The sequence below is a fragment of the Colossoma macropomum genome, unplaced genomic scaffold (assembly GCF_904425465.1).
Source record: "Colossoma macropomum unplaced genomic scaffold, Colossoma_macropomum, whole genome shotgun sequence".
Classification (NCBI taxonomy): Eukaryota; Metazoa; Chordata; class Actinopteri; order Characiformes; family Serrasalmidae; genus Colossoma; species Colossoma macropomum.
Window position 1 is genome coordinate 30,466,063 of NW_023494801.1, and position 20,985 is coordinate 30,487,047.

Here is a 20,985-nt window from a genome sequence, read left to right on the forward strand (position 1 = left end):
TACCATATCAGCACCCTTCCCCTTACTTTAGGAACCATTTTGGATAACATAGCAACAGCCTAGCACCACCTCAGTAACCACCTTGAATTACATAGCAGCCTAGTAATACCATAGGATTTTATAGCAACAGCTTTGTCAAGCAAGTTCGTTCACAAGCTTTCCCCTTCTAGTTAAACGTGTAGTGCTGGATTGTAGTGAAATTTGCCATAAAGAAGGATATGCCCCCGCTTTCCACAGCTGTCTGTGTGCTTTTCACATCCAGAGTACATTTAATAATTCAAGTTATAACACAAGCAAAACAAGTTAGCAAGCGAAACGCTATCATTAGCCTACATAATTATTTTTCCTTTGCAAAAGGAAGAGTCTGACATTATGGTACATCTCCAGTTACATCATTACATTCTGGTTGTGGACATGTCCTCAATGACATAAATATAGCTCTGTAGAACTATATATTATGGAGAATGTGGATTATATATAATATGGACAAAGAAAAGCTTGGGCTTCTGACTACAGGCCTTGGTACAGAGACAACAGTGCATCAGTTCATCTACCTACCAGTTCTCATGGATGTACAAACGCACAAATGCAAGCTCAAGTAATTCTAGCCTTCAGTACAGGATAACAATCTCCAAGTCATTCCTGAGGATTGATTGATCCTAAGGGCTGAAAACCAGTTATGAATATGAAGATATGAAACTTATCTTATGAATCTTATATTCCATTTCAATATTTTGTTTTTCTAGTGACTGATTTTCCTCTCAGGGATTGCTTCGTATGGAATTTCTTTCATTAAATGTGTTCACAATGTAGTACTGGCTGCTTTATGGTCTTTATGGTAAAAAGATGATTACTTTCCTCACAAATATACTTCAGCTAAAGTATTACAATTCAAAAATGTCTGCATAATTCAATTGCTAAGTCATTCAGAGTGGTTTGATGGTGCATGCTAGAGAAGCATAACTGCTCTGATTTCTCTACAATGGTAGTGATAGGAACCACAGGCCAGGATGTCTATGCAAATACGGCCAATTACCTATTCTTGTGTAATGAAGATAATGGCAAATACTGGTACATCTTTTAAACAGAAGTTTTCTTTGGGTATTAATTTGCCTTACGATGCTCTACATGTAGCACTCTGCTATGAATGTATTTTTAAAAATGACATTTTAGGACAAAGCCTTATATCAAAAATATTGTGAAACAGTGTTTTGGGCGTCAGGCACCATATTTGTAACTATTTCTTTAAATTAGCTTTTAGAGACCTTAAACGTTTCAGATGTCTGGTTCCTATCACCACTGCTGTAAACAATTCTGACTCAAGGTTTATAAAGTGGATCATTTTAAACTTTCTTAACATCTTAATGATTTAGAAATGTAGCAAAAAAAATGCATATATCTGATTTAATGTAACTACTGCTCATTAGCTAATATAGCTAACATGTACCAGAAGCTTAGCATTTTGCATTACACTAGCATAGTTCAACACAGATTTGTCTCAAACATTGTTAAGTAATCTCAAATAGACTTGCAAAAGAACATTTGTTAAAAATATTAGTTGTAGCCCACTTGAAGTCCATTTCTTTCACATTAGGTCAGTTTGCTTGTGCAGTGTTAATTAATAGGCTTTACTCTCCCATTACTTGTTAGCTACATTAGCGTCGTAGCTCAAGTGCAAAATTATATCAGCAATGTCTTATTGAAAAATGTGTAGATTAGATTTTATTGTGTGGATCAGACTGGCTGAACTATTCCTTTAAGGTAAACCTCAGTTCACCTTAAGTCTACTGTGACAGTGAGAGGCAAAATTCCCTTGCCTCCTACAATTAGCTTCCCACATTAAAGAAAGGCACAGCGTGTTTTCAGCCGTCTCCACACTACCTTAAACTGATGATGATGTGTCCTCTACTGCTCTGTCCCTCTGTGCGTTTGCCTGACTCTGCTGGGCCAATGCAGCCTGGCAACCAGCGGGACTGGGATAATTACAAAGAACGCACTTATACCAGCTAGGACATTGTGTCATAGTACAGTCCAGAGAGAGGAAGAGTAATGGAGAGAGATAATACCTTACGTTATGATGAAGGCACATGGAAGTGAGCAAGTGGCTACTATCCAAAACAAAGAAACCCATTCTACAGTATTATATCTCTCAATGCGTTATTGCCACACAAGAACTTTGGTGGTATCATGTGTGTTTAAGTCAATGATACACAATGAGGTACATAATACAATTTAAGACAAGATAAAGTGCAAAATGGGAAGCCACATGTTATACATGATAGAAATGAAACGGACTGCAAACTGGTAGTGAGTAAAAGAATACTGTAAATAGAGTGTGCAAACATTTCAGTAGTAGAAATTGGACAAAGTTTGAATGTTTTTCTTCTTACCCCATTGTAGTCGATTAGCCATGTGGGGAGCTAACAAGTAATATTGTGTCTGAATCATAACATAGGCCTACTATGTTGTATATTTATATCTGTATATCATGTAAGTATAGTGCTGTAGTATGTTTGCTAATGTGTGTATATCTTGTGTATTTAATACTGTGCTACGTGAGCACCTAAGATCTTCACTCACCTTCACACCTGTGTAAATGTGATATGACACAAGTGATTTGATTTTCGAGATGGACTTCAATATGGCTACTGCTACTGTTTTTCAGCTGTGATACTGCCCAATTTTATAGATGACAGTATGTCATGCAGTGTCATAAACCTCATAAGCAAGTCTGTTTAAGATTACTTAATCAGTCTATGTCTTTTGAGGCAATTGTGTGATGATTTATGCATGCAAGCATTTTCTTGTGATGCTGTTAGCCGATTAATCTGAATAAAGGACCTAAAAGAATGTTTATTTCCCACAACCAAAATGGAAGGTTTGGGGGAACGTTCTGAGAACATTTGGAATGTTCTTAGAATGTTTAAGAGTATTAAAAGTGACCCCTGCTGGAGATAAAGCAGAGTGGTTTAACAATTTACCTGTAGTGAGAGGATCCTCTATGGACTGAAAAATAACTGAGGCAGCGTTGGTGCCAAGTTGACTTTTTGTTACATTTTGATGTTGTTTAGATATTAATTAGAGAGCAAAAGTGTTTGCTGCCTGGAGTCTCAGTTACCTCAGGGCTAGACTAAACGGTCAGCAAAATACTTTCTGTACCTCAATAATGACTATGATTAGATAGATTTCAGAAATAAAGACTGTTAAAGTGACAATAACGCATAATAACCTCATGCCTGTGAGGCTGCCAGTGTGCATCTGCGTTGTTAAAGCGCAGCTCGCTGCTCCACCCCTAGCTGTGTTGAGGCAAATTCATTCGCCAGGCCATTACATCACTCACTCACACACACTCACTCACACTCACACACACCTTCCACCAGCGCTCCCAACGCACAAAGGACGCGCGAAGTCCTCCGCAGCAGAGCACGAGCTCCGGGCGGGTCGGCTGGGAACGAAGCGTGCGGGATTGGGAAGCGCTTTCTTGGAAAGGTAGGAGCGCGATGGGGGTGAACTATAAGGGCTCCTTCCAGTGAACAGCATAGCACTGGAGGAGGGATGTATTTGTGAACCACGTTTCTGGACACATACATGTTGTGCGTCATAGTGCAAGACTGTATGTCACTGTGCAACATCGTGCATCACAGTGAATGATTTTGCATCACAGTGAATGACTGTGCATCACTGTATGATTGGGCTTGGCGATGCATCATATATTGGATCATTGTGCATCACTGTTATTGTGCATCATGATGCATCATTAGGGAGTTGGACTCTTAAGCTAATATGCAGAGTTTTTAGCCCTTTTTTATAAATTAGGTCGTTCTTATCTAATAATAACAATAACTGGTAAACTGACCAGTGTGCATTTCTGAGCGTGACCGCTAGAGGGCACATACCAGCACAGCTGTGTTTTCACTGCATGGAATTATTGGCAGGTTAGAGAAACACTGTGTGTGTGTGTGTGTGTGTGTGTGTGTGTCTACAGATAGAGGATCACGGTGGGCGGCAAAATGGTGAAGCTGGGGATTACAGTGAGTGAAAAGAAGAGCACTGGAGCGGAGGAGGGGTTTGACACCATCCCACTTATGACTCCTCTGGACGCTGCGCAGCTGCAGCTCCCTCCGCCGGACACGGTGAGGCGCCACTGAGCAACAGCCATTTCCACAGCACAGTGTTCATGCCAGAGGCCAGTTTAAGGGGAGCCTGGCCACTTTCTATTTCTCTCATTATATCAAAAACATGAGTGCAAAATGCCAGAGGGTGCTCACAAGTGAGTCCTAAATGAATGGGTGTGAATGGAGCTAAGCGGCTAAAAATGAAGAGTTAGTTTCTAACCACTTGTTCAGGACCTTTGTTTAATTTTAAAAAGCAGAAGGATGAATTTCATTAAAAAAGCAACTACTGAGTGCTGATTGGTTGGAGACCTGGTCAGCTCATTGGCTGAGTGATGTGGTTCACACTCACTGAGGTCATGGATGTATATGAGGTGCCAATATAAAGTGCATTTGCACACTATGATTTTGCTCACATGCTCCGTATTACCCCATTCATTTTGAACTCGCTAGAGAGCGCCCTCTAGTGTTTGACAAACCCAGAAGACATTACTGAATGGTAGTTCTCCTCTCTACACATTCTCTGGCACCATCATGTCCAACACTAGGGCTGGACAATAGTGCTACTTAAAAATAACACCACCCATTCACACCTAATCATAATTTGGGTTTGCCTAATCTGTTGTTTCTTTTTAAGTACCATAGTCAGTTTAGGGGCAGCCTTCCTATTTAAGCCATTATACCAATAGCTTGAGGGCAAACTCTACAGAGTGTGCTCGAGCAAGTCCTCAATGAATAGGTGTGAATGGAGGTGAATGGTTTATTTAAAAATGTTAAATAAATGTTTCTAGTCATTTTTACAAGATCTCCCTTTAATTTAATACAAATCAAGGAAAAAATCTATTCATTATCTACAGCTTTATTGACCTCTGAAGGTGTGTTATCATTCTGTGGTCGGCGTCGCACCCATATTATGAACTCCAAATCCAAGCTGGTCTTTTTTGATACATTTTGTTGTATGGACATCGCCATATGGACGTCTGAATGTGGCAAGATCCACTGTACTGTGAGGTGATTCAGGAGCCAAAACACTAATGTTGTAGGCAAGACCATCAGAGATGAGTCTGAGTCAAGACCAAGACCAGGAGCGGTGAGACCGAGATAAGACCAGATTAAGACTCTTGATATTCTGTAAAGATCAAAAAAGTTCCATTTCCAGTTACCTCAGACAGAAGCATTTCACTTGGCTTGTCTCAAGAACAATTTTCGAGTCCACCCTACCCTGAGGCCAAGACAAGACAGAGTCAAAGTGATGTCAAGGCAGAGACAAGACCAAGACCATTAATTTATGGTCTTGAGACCGGATTCAAGTCCTACAGCACTACAAAAAAATAAATCCATTGCTACATGCAAGCTAATGCAAAGTCCTAGGAAAGTCTGTTTACTCAGTGGCCATATTTGCAACGCCGCCAGGCAGTTATTTCCAGCTGTACAATACCAGACTCCTACTGCTTTGAATAGGGAGCGACTCAAAACCTTGAAACTGAAGGTCAAATTACTGTTTCAAGAACATATTTGGTGTCACTGGGAAAATCTGACAAAAACCTCTTAAATAGTTTGTAGCATTTGGCTCAATAACTGGTTGTTCTGGCCTCTGTGCTTGTGCAGATCTCAGCAACAAGGGGAGGGCATCCTCGCTCATGGTGTAACCAGCGAGATGATTGGCTCTTTTTCTTTAAAAAAAACCTTCTCCACAAACAGACACAATGTTGAGCATTATAAGCTTTCCTATTCATATTTCTCCTCTTTATAGCATCTCTCACTGAAGTGGCTCGCAGCCTCACCAAAATACCCTATGAGAATAAGTTAGCCTTGTCAAGTGTGATACTTCAGTTGTTTTGGCCATAGTAGGCTACAGTTCAAGTAGCTGGAGTTGGTATCTAACAGTGTTGGCATTTAATAGTAGACTAACTTTCATGCAACTCCTTTCATTGAATTTTAATAGCATATATGTAGCATTATTCATATTTTGACTGCTAAATGACCTCATAACTCAAAGGATCCAGTGACACTCCGAAGGAAAATGTACATAGGACAAAATGTAACATTTTGTGTTTACCACAGGCCACGACAGAGCTGTTCATTTTTCTCAAAGAGTGCGTTTACATGCACGCCAAAAATGTAAAATTCGGCATTTGTCTCATTATTCAAGCAGTCATGTAAACAACATACTCCAATTTCTTAGATAGGATTAAGGCCATTTTGGATTTCTAAAAATCTGATTACGAGAGCTGGATTTTAGCCTACTAATCAGATTTTTCAGCGCATGTACACCCTTACTCTGATTTCTTTAGGTTTTCTTAGTTTGTGAAAACAGAGTGCTGTCCTGGAAACAGCAAGCAGCATTTAACACTGCACCCACAAAATGGCAGCAAAACACTTTTGGAGTGATGCCAAAACTGACTACATGCTTGATGAAATGCAAAATTTAAATATTTATCTGACTGCTGGTTAGTTGATGAGTGTAAAGCTGTTCGTTTTTAGGGACGTAACATATAATCTAGCCACTGTTAGAACATCCCTTAACTGTTGAAAAGTTTTACAATATGATGGCAGTAACTAGAAATAATATTTTATGCTATTTTTATGTTGAGAAAAAGAGGGTGTTTATTTGTAAAAACAATGATTAACATAAGCCAAAGAAGAGCCTCTTAGCAAGGGAGACATCCTCGGGTAGGACAGCCAAAACAGCCATAATCAGAGCAAGGTTGATAGGGGTCATAAGAACATCTGAAATTGTTGCAAAGATGTCTAAAACTTTTTAGATGTGCGACGTAGGTGTCTGTGTTGGTCCATGTCTAGCACAAACAGAAGAGGAATGTTGCTCCTTGCTTCTCTTGTTCCTTTCCCATAACTCATATGCGACTACATCTTTTATGTCCACCTCCTATAAACTTTTCATTGTCCAGGGAGGGAAAATGTAGTGAGATAATTTTGCTGTAAAGGACAGCAATAGCTACAGAGCCAAAAATATTGAAAGGAAAAAAAAATATATAAAAAATATAAATAAATCGCTAACCCTGCTACTGCTAAACATGCAGCTGTAATGCTGTTTTTTATAGAGGTTTTTCATAACATTAGTTTTCACTTTACCTGAAGCAACCTTAAAGCCCAAGGAAACCTTAATCTGTGTTTCCTTAGTCTAATCTTTCGCTTGTGGACACATAATATACATGTACGAAGGATGTCCTGTGAATATCTTTTCCATGTTCAATAATCATTGAATTTTGCCAAAATGTTCCTCTTTTGATATAAACTAGGTGGTCCTAATGTTGGGTAAGGCTTATGTAAGCAATATCTGTACCAATCATAAGGCTGTTGGAGGTTACCCGATCCACACAGCTTTAACAAAACTGTGTGCCGCCTCACGGTGTCTCTGTCAGAGAAACTTGCAGTGAATTTTGTCAGTTCAACCTAAAACAATTACTTCATGTGGTGACAAGCAATTGAACTACTTTTATTCTACACAAATAATAACTTTGATTGAAACAATTGTTCATTCAAAGTACTTATTTCGGTTGAATAAAACTAGTTTATTGTAACACTCATAGACTCATTTTTAATATTTCACACTGTGTTTCCTGAGACTTTTACCTGTTTGAGTGAAACATACACACAGAGAGTGAAACATTAATGTTGGTGTCACTGTGTGCATCAGGTGGTGGTGAAGACGAAGGCGGACTACAGCGAGGAGAGGAAAAAGGAGAAATTCCGTCCAAAAATCAGCGTCGTGGACGGAGTGTCTGAACGGATGAAAGTAAGAAAGTAGGAGAAAGGAGGAGAATATGCTGCACAATATATCATCTGTTAATCGTTATCGCAGTATTGGCCTTTTAGTATTCAATACGCAAATGAACCCTCTAACCAATCACAGTGTTTTTGTTTACTCTGTACTGTGAACAGTGGCCATTCACATTTCCAGAGGAGTGTTTGGATAAATCAAGGCATTAATATCACAATTGCAATATGTTCCAACATAATTACAATACTAGTAATATTGTGCAGCTCTGCTGAGTTGCAATCAGTGCTGTTTTGTTGAGCGAGAAAGACAAACAAACAGGACTGTGAGAGGAGAAAGACTGTGTGTGTGCGCGTGTTCTTTCAGCATCCGGTGTCCCTCCCTTGAGACCCCCTCCAACTGGTTTTGGTTACTAGGTAACGCTGTTCCATCTCTGAGAGGCAGTAAAAGAAAAAGAGAGAGAGAGAGGAAGTGAGAGAGGAGAGGAAACAGAAGGAGCAACTGTGAGATATTTGACAGTCCAGATTTTTTCCTCTTAATTAGCAGCTTGGCAGCATGTTTGGTTAAGCACACAGGCGGTATATGCATATCACTGCTGTCCAATAAAACAAGTATCTTCTCTTTTTTTGTGATGTTTAGTGTTTCTACATAAATGGAGCTCATCCGCCTTTCACACTGTGTAAAAATATTATGCTTAATAGACCAAAATGCTTTAAAATTGCTTGGAATAAAACCATGTTACTTACGTTCAAAGTTAAGAAATTTTTGCCCTCTCCTGTGAATTTTCCATTTTGGAGATTGGAGCTTTGGAGGTGTTTTTCTTTGGACAGTCATGATATATAGCTGCATCAGTTTTGGATTGCTAGAATCCGATATAATTAATTATGGTACTATTCAATTAAGTGTACACTAAAAATGGTTCAGTACCGTCTTTTTCAGTACCAATATTGAAACCTTGTATACTGACCAATACCAGTCTGATATTTATTCTTTAAAACCTACTAAGCCTTAAAATGAGCTATTTTTAACTGAAGCACTTCATTTAAGTTGACCATCTAAAGGTAGGCCATCATGGTAAAACTGCTCAAACACTCAACTACCTCACAGAAAGAGCAACACAAATAGGAACATCACAACACTCAGTGTGAGTGTGAAGTATTGGGCAGTATGGCCAAATATTTACATCACATTAATTTAAATTTCTGATGGTTTTGGTATAGATCATGGTATGTATATATTTTTAAATAAAACCGTTTTAGATGCTTAAGGAAACCTATTTTTGTAGATTAACAGAGGCTTATTTTTCTGGGATGTCCCTTCATTTTTTTAATAAGAACCATTTTTAGTAAATCTGAAATATTTTTATTGTGTAAAATACCAACAAGTAACAAGTGTAATTGATGCAGTACACCAGCATGCAGTTCCCAAAAAGTTTTATAAAGCACACACTTCTTGCGTGTCTACAATGCCAGTAGCTCCCCCTGTGGTCTTGTTAAACGTGAGTGAGTGAGTGAGTTACAAGCCAGGTCCATCAGGTGCTTTACATCTAAAAAAACCTGAATAATATAAGAGATAAACAATGTCAAAATTGCTTTCTGGCAAAAATAGTGCTAAATGTTGAGTTGTGGCTAAATTTCTACAAACCTCAAGTTGTCTTTTTATTTGACAGCTTTTTGTTGTAATTTTGTGTTCCACCTTAAATGGAGCGGCAGCTACATCCTGGCAATTTCTCAATTTGTTTGTGTCATATGTGCATCCCTCATACTTATGCTTCCAGCCGACAGTCACTGCTGGAATTTGGAAAATATTAGTCATTTATGCCTCAGTACCAGCTGGTCTGTAACTTGCACAGAGACCATAACTCTGTGTGATGTAGCTGACTGAACCAGGCAGCTCCTCAGCCAGGACTCGTCAGTCTGGTATCTGTGTTGAGGCTGACCCTAAAAGACTGGCCATTCCTTTATGTCTGTTGCCTGAAAAACAAACTTCAGATGCAACCCTATGAAAAACAAAGGTGTTCTTTGCCATAGAAAAACCTTTGGTTCCATGGAGTACCTTTCAATGAAAGGTTTTTTAGAGAACTGTTTTTGTAAATGAGATGTGAGTGGGAAGGACTTTCACATAATGTAAAAGATTCTTGATAGAAACCTTAAATTAGTGTAGAACCTTCACTTTATGTTTAAAAAGCTCCTCCTATTCACAGATCTCTTTTTCAAACATGGTTCTGTAGGGAAAAGAAAGTGGTTCTTGTGTGGCATTGCTCAAAGTGGCCCTTTTGATTGAATCCAATCATGGTGAAATATGAGATTTTGTGATGTAACCACCTGTTTTCTAATGAATTCTAATCGAATTGAATCAATGTGAGGTCAGATATTTACACCCATAATCTGTGTGTGTGCATATGTGTGTGTTTCTCTGTGTGGATGAAGAGTGTGTTGGTGTGTTTGTGTCATTGCCAGCCTTACTGTGAGCTCTTTATCTGCTGAGATGCTTCACACTGAGCTTGGAGATTTGCCTGGATGCTAAAAACGCACACATGCGCACACATACTTCTGCACAAAAGACAGCAGGCCTGCAGCTCTTGTACTGTTATTGCTGCAAACAAACCAGATACCTGTTACTTATGTGATATAAAGAGACAAAGGAACAACACTTGAATACTTTCACACACATGTAAACACTTCTGAAAGTCACTTTTAAAGCAAAGCAAGCTCAGGCATAGCAGAACAAAGCAACCCTCATTGTCACTGAAAACGCTCTTCTTGTCTCTTTCAAAAATATCCTCTGCTGATTCATCAGCTCGGATCACAGCTCAGTGACTTCAGTATAGGAGAAGAAAAGCTGCCCGTTCTCTGTTCAGTCGTGAATAAAGTAGCGCCCTGCACACTAGGCTTGACAAGGCCTTTAAAGGAATAGTTTGGGGAAAAAACAAATGTAAACATTTCCTCTTTATCTAAAATGTAGTGAATCTGCACAGATATGTTTCGTGTCTCACGTTTGCTAGCAAGTAACTGCATCCTTAACGTGCAACTACAGGACATACTGTTACCTATTAAAATGGACAAAATTACTAACAAAATTTAGGCATCAAGATGTCTGCAAATGCTACTTGTAGCTATATTTGTATTATTTTTATTTTTACCCAGTTTTCTACACAATATAGTCATTCCGTCTGTTAGCTAGGTCTCCATGTTCACTTAATGCTACTAAGCTGGGAGTGTGAGGGCTAACACATGCTTGCTTCCCCATACTTTCCTGTGATGAAATGTAACAAATAGCTGAATAGTTGAAAAGTCCTCCTCAGAATTTCCTACTTACGCCTTGGAAGTTGTAAGTGCGTCATGATACGTGTTCAAATGTTTTTGGTCAGAAATAATAATAAAAATGCTTTTTTGTTTTCCTTTGCTTCTTTGTTTTTTGGTTACTGTAGTAAAATATAGAGCAGAGGATGCTCTTGGTTTTTGACTAGTTCATTGATTTTTACGCCGTAAGAAGCATTGCATAGTATATGCTCATATTTTCATGTGTTTAGAGTAAGATTTTGGCTTGCGTTGTTCATGTGTGGCTACTGACAAAAAAACAACTCAACTTTCAACATCTTTTCAAACTGCTGCCAACACAGAAAGTCAGGCCTCATCGAAAAATCTAATTTTGCCCCTAGTTATTATGACATTGTGGTGGCATTTATGTGCACTCTTCTGTAATAATAATAATAATAATAATAATACACTGCTTCAGACACGACTTGAAGCAGCAAATGAGTTCAGTATTCGAGTACTGGCACCTTGAATGGTCAACCGAGTACTTAATTGCCTGTGCACATCCCTAGTTTGAGAAGTATGTGACGATTAAGGTGCAGTTTGCGCAGTGCTAAATGGTGAGGTGTAAGCTCCCAGTACTTTACAGCTCTAGTCTAAAATTAAAAAAGCAAACTTCAGATGCTGAACATGTCTTGGCTGATCAACTACATTTGGAGTAAGGGAGAAATTATGTAATTAGATTTTTCATTTCTTTCAGTGTTTAATGGTGAGTTGCTTATCAAATGCAATGGAATACTGTAATTGACATCAGTAAGGCTGTAATCAGACGGGAGAGCACATTCTGCAAAAATTCTGCGTCTGTAACGCAGAACACAGAAAAATCTGTGTTCCATGGAGGAACAAACGGAGCCTGTGGTAGTCCGTGTCCTTCCATAGGATATTATGCCGTTCTGGGCAGAATACACTCCACCGTCTGAATGCAGCCTAATACGAGCCAGCATGTGTATTTGATTGACTAATAGACTGCTGTGTCTGTATGTGTACAGATGGCTCTGCTGGTGGTGTGTGCTCTGGCATTCCTGGTGTGTGTGGTGTTCCTTGTCGTGTTTAAGGTGTATCAATACGAGCAGCCCTGCCCCGATGGATTCACCTATGTGGTAAGAACTTTGCAAGCATGTGCGCACACTTAGGGAGACTTTTAGCTATTTAGCAGAACTGAACTATTCAGCCATGCAGCCAAAAGCACAAGCTTTTCAAAATGTTTGTAATAAGTGAGCAGCTTTTCTTTGTTGGGTTGCAGGAGCTTAACATATTAAATGGAAAGCTGCTTAGATTTTCCCTTTTTTCTTTGCAAAAACTGCAAAACTGAAGGACAAACTGATTAAAGAGCTGCCTTGGGAATAACACAGTACATATGCAGTCTTTCTGCTGATTTGTCAAAATTTCTGCATAATTCAGTTGTTTAGATGTGAGCAGAGTCATTCACAGTGTTCTGATGTGAAATGCGTCCATGTAGAGAAATTTACTAACTCAGATTTCTTTACAGTAGTGGTGAACCAGGGGGTCTTGAGGTCTACAACACAAAAATGGTCACTATCCTAAAACATCTCTGACATCAGACAACATATTCGCATTTGTTGTATGTAATAAATGTGCAACTTGTAGAAGCATTAAACAATTTCATTATGCAGAAATTCTAAAAAATCATATTTTCCCTTTAAATGTCACAGTGTAACTTTGGAGCAGTGAACAAAGAATTAATAAATTAAGTTTTTCCCATCAAAACATTCTACATGGGTGTAAAACTGTAATAACTAAAAGAAAAGTAGAATTTAGAAAGTAATAATTAATAATTTAGCAGTGATTATGTGAAATCTGAAGGAGCAGAAATAATGTTATTCTGTTGGTACATATTCTTTCAGCACATTTTTGAGATTTAAGCCTTCATTTATCCACTGTGACCGCTTCTTTCCTTAAAGTTAACCTGAAACCAAAATTGAATTTCTTTCAAAATATAATGACTCATCTCTAAAACATCTTCTGATTTCTGACCGCCATGCATCAGCAGGAGGAGAAAAATATTAAGCAATAATATTATGTTTCACATCTCCCCTCCCATCACCTGTCATGATCGTGAAATTTTAGCTGAGGATGAATTGCAATTAACAATTTCATTTTTTTTTTTTACTTTTCTTGTTCATTGTTTGTTTTAAAGTACAAATCTGAAGTGGCCAAATTGGTTGATTAGACATCTTACTTGCTAGCTAGGTTTACTTTACTAGTTACACTGATTGTACTGTCGATTCAATGGTGCGTGCAAAACAAAAAGCTCTTTCTGCTAGCGTAATGCTAAAATGTTAGAATTAGCTTCATAGCTAACAGATGAACATTACTGAGCATTGCTCTTTAAACATGTTAGAGTACCAAGTTAGAAGTTAGCCCCGTGATGTCTCAAGAAAACATTTTCTGTTCTCCTTTATTTACAATTATTTGCCTCAACCCAGTTCATTATGCTGTTTGTGCCAGCAAACAGTGGAAAATAGTTTTGATCATCTTGAATAACTACAGTCATCTCAAATAATTGTGATTAACTGATTATGTGATAGGCCTACAATCCTCACCTTTCAGCAAGCGAAAATGCTCAGATAGCTTCAGAACTGTCCCTTATAACGTGTTTGACATGGAAAATGTGTTACGATTTCCAATTCATGTAAAATTTTAAAGAAAGCCTCACATTAGGGTTGGGCGATTTGGCAAGAATATTATATCATGGCCCTTCAAGACATTTTCATGATATACAATGTGCATCACGATATGTATATGATAAGTTTTACTAAGATTAAATTAGTTGGAACAGTTAAAATAGCACCTGTACCACATCAAAAATCTACAACTACAATGACTTTTATTCAATATTTTACAAACTAAATCCAATTAAACAGGCATAATTATGTTTACTTTGTAAAGAAACATGTAGTCAGTGTTTTTTTAAGTACTTATAATATCCACAATATGCTTTGAAAAGCATGTTGTGACATTATTTATCACGATAACAATAAAATATGGTCCATTGTCCACTCCTATCTCTCTTCAACACAATCTTTGAGAGAGTACTGCTAAATTAGGCCTGGTTTTAAGAAATGGAGAAAATTCCTCACAAAACCATCTTAACTTACGTATGCAGGAGACATACCATGTACGCATAAATTTATACATGATGCATAAAATACACAAAGCTCAAACAGGCACAAAAGGCTCAGTATGTGTCGCCCTGAGTCCCTTCTGTTACACCTACACAGTGGAGCAGAACAACCAACAGGAAACATGACGGAACATGCGAACATGACGGTTTTTCAGCTGCTTTTTAGCCGCTCTGAAAGCCAAGAGCTCATAGACGACATGACTGTTCCTCGTGATACACCCTCCACACACATACATTCCCCACACACAGTCTTTAATTGGATTTTACCACATGATGGCTTTCCATTTCCTGTATCTCTGCAATCTCCTCCTGTCCCACAGCGGCAGCAGAAGGCAAAAAGCAAACACTTTACAGATTATGAGAGTAGGCTTGCGGTATAGCTGCCTACGCATAGATTAACATAACAGACATCAGAGGAATAGAGACTCATAGATAAATAGGGAGAGAGAGACAGAGAGAGAAAGAAACCAAAGAACACATCTGAGAATATTCCAGTTCCTAATGGTTAGTAAGCATTTATTTATCTGAAAAAAACAAACAAACAAATAAACAATACACTGTCATTTGTATTATTATTAAGTGCTGTCAAGACAGTTCGACTCCTGCCAACCACATAGACCCTGGCACCTGGCCATAATCATTGGTGTCTTGTCAAAGTCACTCAGGTCTTTACGCCTACCCATTTCTCCACACCTCAACCTGGAGAACCAATTTTTTGCTCACCATCTAATATATCCCAGACTTTGACATGTTCCATTGTTATGAGATAATCCTGTTATTTGCTTTATTCATGATTGGTCATGATGTTTTGGCTCATTGGTGTAATCTTTGTATTAAATTTAGCATTAGCAAAGTAAGCAGGGCACAAATGTGCTGAGCCATTTATGTAAAACGTGGAGTCCAAAACACACAGTATGATGCTGATTTTTATTTATTTATGTATTTATTTATTTATTTTTTACTGAATTACATCATACTTTCTCAAACTTTGTGGTGGTATTACTGTAACAAGGACTTAGCCATGTGCTCTGGACATTTACAACAACACAACAAGCAGCTATAATTAAACACTACAAAGTTTCTTGGTGATTGGGACAAAATAATCTCAAAATCAGGATTTTATTGATGAAGATATGATGATAAGAGTAGAGAATTTGCTAATGTTCCATTCACCATATTCCAAAGTTATCTTTGAATTCTCTTTTAATACACTCACAATCATCAGCCTCATCCACTCAGGGTAGGGGTCTGAAGTACAACCCACATTATAAAATGTTCTTCCACATGTTGCATGAATTACACATTTCCACCAGAGAGGTCTCCAAATCCCTAAAACTTACATAGAGTAGCTTTAAGTAATCTAAAATATATTTGCTTAAGTGGTTTTTGACACTGTATGACATTTATCTATCTTTATGCTATCTATAAAAATTTAGCATAGCTGAACAGTAGCTGCAGCCATCCTGAAACCTGAAACACGTAAACAGCTGCATCTGAGTTTTCATGAACTTGACAAGTTTGAAGATAAACAGACTAACACAAGTGAATGGCAATAAATGATTAATCAACAGTGATTAGTCCATTGCATGGCTATTGGCTATTGTTAAAAATGTTTGTTAAAATCTTTAAAATCTCTTTTAAAAAACTGTCCACACAAGACAAATTCTTCTTGTTTCATGAGGTAAAATAAATTATAAAGGCTGTTCTTAATGAGCATTTCATGATCTTGCGCTGTTAGAGAATATAGACAACCACTCTGGTGGACGTTTCATGTTGAACTTTGGGTTTGGGTCAGAACTGGATTTTGTCAGTAGGTTAATTGGAAGTGATTTGTTTTGCACTGGTGCTAGCGCTTAACATTTCCACGTTGAAGAAGCTGAAATATGACCATTTTTTACATTCGTTAATCAGCTTTGCTACTGATATTTTTTAAAGTGTTTAGTTTTTGCTGGGCCTGCCAGCTGATACCCCCTGCTGTAGGCTACAAGCTTTCATCACTAGTTAGCTATATTAGCCTCGTAGCTCCAGTGCAAAACTTAACAAGCAGATTTCTTGGCTGTTTGAGTGCATTGTGTATTTGATTTCTTGCCAAAGCATCACTCTAACTCTCGCCCTCCTTCGCTCTCCCTGCAGCAGAGTCGGTGTGTCCCAGCGGGGGTATATAGTTACTACCCCCCTCAGGGTCCAGCCAGCCGTGGACGTCTGTTCACCATCATAAACCACTACAACGTGGCCAAGCAGACCATTACACGGGCTGTTTCACCCTGGCTCAGCATCACCGCCGAGGAAAAACTCTCACAGCTACAGACCAAGACAGAGCAGAACCTGGCCTGAAACACACACACACACACACACACACACTTTCATGCTTAAGCACGTACATACAGTACCAGTCAATAGTTTGGTCACATCTGATTAAATGTATATTCTGCATAACCTTAAATATATTTAGATGTCAGATATTAGGCTTATGCTTCAATACTTGATATTTGTTTCTGAGACAAACAGAAATGTTAAAATCATAACTGAATACATTTAATGTTTTTCCGAAGCAAAAATGTTCAGTTTACAAATGTAATTTTTGAAACACTCCTCAACAAGTTGTTTTTGGCAACCAAATCAAGGAGAAAATCAAGCTCCAATCTTGCTTCAGATCTGAAAATAATCCACAGGTGTTTCTGTCCATCCCTTCACTGAGAGGAGACAGCTCAACACTATGAGTCTGAAGTAGTATTTGAGAGAGAAAATAATTAGTAAAATAACATAACCCCCAAGTCAGCTCTGTTACTCTAACTGTGTCTGACTTTTTATAATATTAGCACAGACATAAAATTAGGATGATTCACAAGAAATGTTTTTACATCAGGCCTTTTGCTTTGATTTAACAAGAATGATGTAATAGTTGATTAAATTTTGTGTATTTTGTGGCTTTTCACATGAGTAGAACAATAACTGGCTTAAGCTGCAAACCTAAACTCTCACTCTTAAAAATAAAAGTGCCAGAAAGGGTTCTTTGCGTGATGGCACAGAAGGACCACTTTCGGTTCCCTAAAGAACCATTTTTGTAAATGAGATGTGTGAGTGTGAAGTTAAGAAACTATAGGGAACTATAATTTAGGGAACTATAATTGTTCTTCTATTGCATAACCCAAAGAACCTTTTGTGAGTGCTGTTACTATTAGCCCTGCTAACCTATAGGTAACAGGTGTGACAATTTCAAAGTTTGAAGACCCAATGACCCATTTTTCTAAAATGTGGATAGGAAAATAAGGGAAATCCTGTGTCCAAACTTTAACAGGTATTGTATATGTACTCACTGACACACACACACACACAGATAATCTCTCAGATAATCAAAGCTCCGCCTGGTGTAAGTGCAGCTTCTCTATCTGAATGTTTCTTGCTGGCAAACTTGAATTACTGTAACATCAGCAGGTTGGGTTTAGACTGTCACTATGGCAACACCCCCACCACCCCACATATCTCATACTGGTCCAAGCTACGCACTACTACTACTCTCTACTTACTCTCTCTCTCTCTCTCTCAGACACACACACACACACACACACACACACACACACACACACAAACAGACAGGGGTCTCAGTGTGCAGGTTCAGATCAGGGGTGAGACGGTTACCAGTATAACAAATAGTTGACGCTGTTAAAAGTAAACGCATTACACTTAAAATTGCTTTTGCATATGTTTGCTTGTGCTTACTGTATGTTTGACTAATCTCGCATCAAAAGATGACAGCTGCAATTTGCTCTGTGGAGTGCTACCTCCAAAAGGGTTGTATTTAGCTAGGCTGGAGAAGAGGATATCACCGTATAGAACAGGTGTGAGGATCCAGTCATTGCAAGCCAAAGCACTGCAGACTTCAGCACACTGCCTCATTAAACACACCTGACTCAGCTCATCAGCTAATTAGCAAGGTCTTCATGAATTGAACTCGGAGCGTTAAATGAGGGGTAAATGCTAATCTCCTCAACACTTTGGCCTGGAAGGTCCCCAGTTTGACATGTCTGGTTTAGAAAGACTTTAGCTAGCCAAGACGGAACCAAGCAAACCCACTTGCTTAAAATCTTTATGTTGGCTTTATAGCATTCTGAATGGCAACGACTGAGAATCGTTCACTTTGGGTCTGAGAATTGCTGTAACTGTGCAAGCTATCTACGTAAAGTACCAACAGACCAAGAATACGCTTACCTTTTTAGGTGGTAGCACAACTGCTAACAAGCTAAAAAAAAAATTCAGCAGCAACCAGTGGAATATGATTTTTATTATTTAAAAATATATTGCCTTGGACCTTCCAAAGCCAAGGTAAATATTGTAGCCACTGTAGGTTAAATTATTAGAAGAGCTAATGCTAGGAGCTAATTCTACATGAGGTAACTTATTTTCTCCTTAGTGGATGATGTGCTAACACTTTGGTTTCTTTTCGAGGTAACACTGAGAACAGAGAATACCTTCTCTAATGTCAGGTAATATGGTTATCTTAGCCGCAGTAAAAAGACGCTACACTGAATCACCAGTTTAGTAGGTACCTTCAAAATCCTTATAGGAACATCTGTTCACTCAGTGGCCATCTTTGCAACAGCACCGGGCAATTATTTCCAGCCATGCAACACCAGATTATCTTCTCTTTGAAGTGGGAGAGACCAAAATAATGCTAAAAACTGACAAAAACCAAAAACTGTTTTTTTCAAGTTGTTCTGCCTACTGAGTATACATACGTAGATCTCCATAATGAGAGGGGGCTTTCCCTGGTCACTGCGTAACCAGCAAGTAGATTGGCTTTTTTTCTTGAAGGGCGGGACTCTCCGCAAACAGACACCATGTTGAGCATTATTGGCTTCCCCATTCATGTTTGAACCGGTCTTTTCCTTTATAACTCTGGTACCTCTGATAATATAACGCTGGTAATCTCTGGTACCTTATAAAGGTAAACCTTGTACCTACCGTGTGCTTATTTTGCATCTAGACTAAACATAGATGTAACCAGTAACATTCGATAAACTTTTCTACAGCTTCAACTTTGTGCAGCACCAACTTTCAACATTGACAGCTTTATATGTGAAAAGCTCGGTAGAAATGATGCATTAACTTTTAACAGAATCAGTTACTCTTGCTACACCGGTCATAATAATGTACCGTGGTATATAAGCCAATAATAATCATATTTCAAATTTAAAAATTATAATTAATTAAAAAGTCAGAGTGGAAGTAAACAGCCTACAGTTTCAGTCTCCCTGCAAGATACAGATATAATCTGAACTGTAAACATTACTAGTGCTGCTCATCATTTTCTATTCATTTAAACTGTAATAGATTTTTTTTGGTGTTCAATGAAGAAGTGTATCAGTGTAATATATGTGGTGAAACAATTTTAAAGCGTATTAGTGCTTTTTTAAATATTTTCATTATACCACAATTACAGATGACTTGATACCACTTTTTCCCCCCCGATATTGATACTGATACTGAAACCTTGAGTATCGACTGATATCGATACCCAATCCTATCCTATATTTCTTCTTTAAAAACTACTGAGCTTAAAAATTGGCTGTTTTTTTAATTGACATGAGCATCTATCATGCGCACACTACTCAAACAACCTTTATATCATCCCATCCCTAATTCAGACAGACTTACCAGATTTATTTGATAATTTCTGAAACTAGTCTGACCTGATTTTTTCAATCGTTCAGTCATGAGAGGGTGGGCAATATAATGATATTTCATTGTGACTAGTGACATCATGATACATTTTTCCGAGTACAGTTTGCAAAACTGCAGCAGTTATATTGAGCCTGTGAACAGGAAGTGAATAATAACAGCATAAACTGCAGAGACAGTAGCTAATTGGATGTTAGACAATTTGGAGTAGAACTCTAGAAAGAAACACTGGTTCAAACTACAGTTAGCAGGTTATTCTCACCATTCTTTTATTCTGTTGTTTGTAATGTCCACCTGCTGTTCCAAGTTTGGAGAAAAAGGTAGAACATGATGTATCATGCTGACCAAGAAATGTACACAGATAAGAAACTGAATAAAAAAAAAGTTAATGTTTGATGCTGGTATCTTGACTTTTTTTTTTTACCAGAAGAGGATTTGGAAATGACTGAATTCCTAATGAATCCAAGGTTACGTCTGAAACTACACTCCATTTTATCAGCTCCACTTACCGTATAGATGCTCTTTGTAGTTCTGCAATTACAGACGTAGTGGTGTGTTAGTGTGTGTTGTGCTGGTACAGGTGGATCAGACACAACAGTGCTGCTGGTTTTTAAACACCTCAATGTCACTGTTAGACTGAGAATAGTGCACCAACCAAAAGTATCCAGCCAGCAACATCCTGTGACCACTGATGGACTAGAGGATGACTACAAATTATGCAGCAACAAATGCGCTATCGTCTCTGACTTTACATCTACAAGGTGGGCCAACAAGGTAGGTGTGGCTAATACACTGTGTGGGTGTGACGCTGTCCAAAATGTTAATAAAAAACAGAATGCAATGATGTGCAAATCATTCAAACCCCATACTTAAATGAAAATAGTACAAAGACAACATATCAAATGTTGAACCTAAGAAATTTTATTTTTTGAAAACTAAATGTCCATTTTGAATTTGATGCCAGCAACATGTTTCAAAAAAGTTGGGGCATGT

General features: G+C 38.2%; 1 protein-coding gene across 1 annotated transcript; it reads left to right on the forward strand.

Moving 5' to 3' along the window:
- The first annotated feature begins 3,351 nt into the window (after positions 1 to 3,351).
- LOC118821403 (neuronal vesicle trafficking-associated protein 1-like) lies at positions 3,352 to 20,386 on the forward strand. The gene is made up of 5 exons (XM_036589995.1): positions 3,352 to 3,489; positions 3,986 to 4,133; positions 7,771 to 7,869; positions 12,158 to 12,268; positions 16,447 to 20,386. The coding sequence occupies exons 2-5, from the start codon at positions 4,011 to 4,013 to the stop codon at positions 16,645 to 16,647; spliced, it is 534 nt and encodes a 177-aa protein (XP_036445888.1). The 5' UTR covers positions 3,352 to 3,489; positions 3,986 to 4,010; the 3' UTR covers positions 16,648 to 20,386.
- The last annotated feature ends 599 nt before the right edge of the window (positions 20,387 to 20,985 follow it).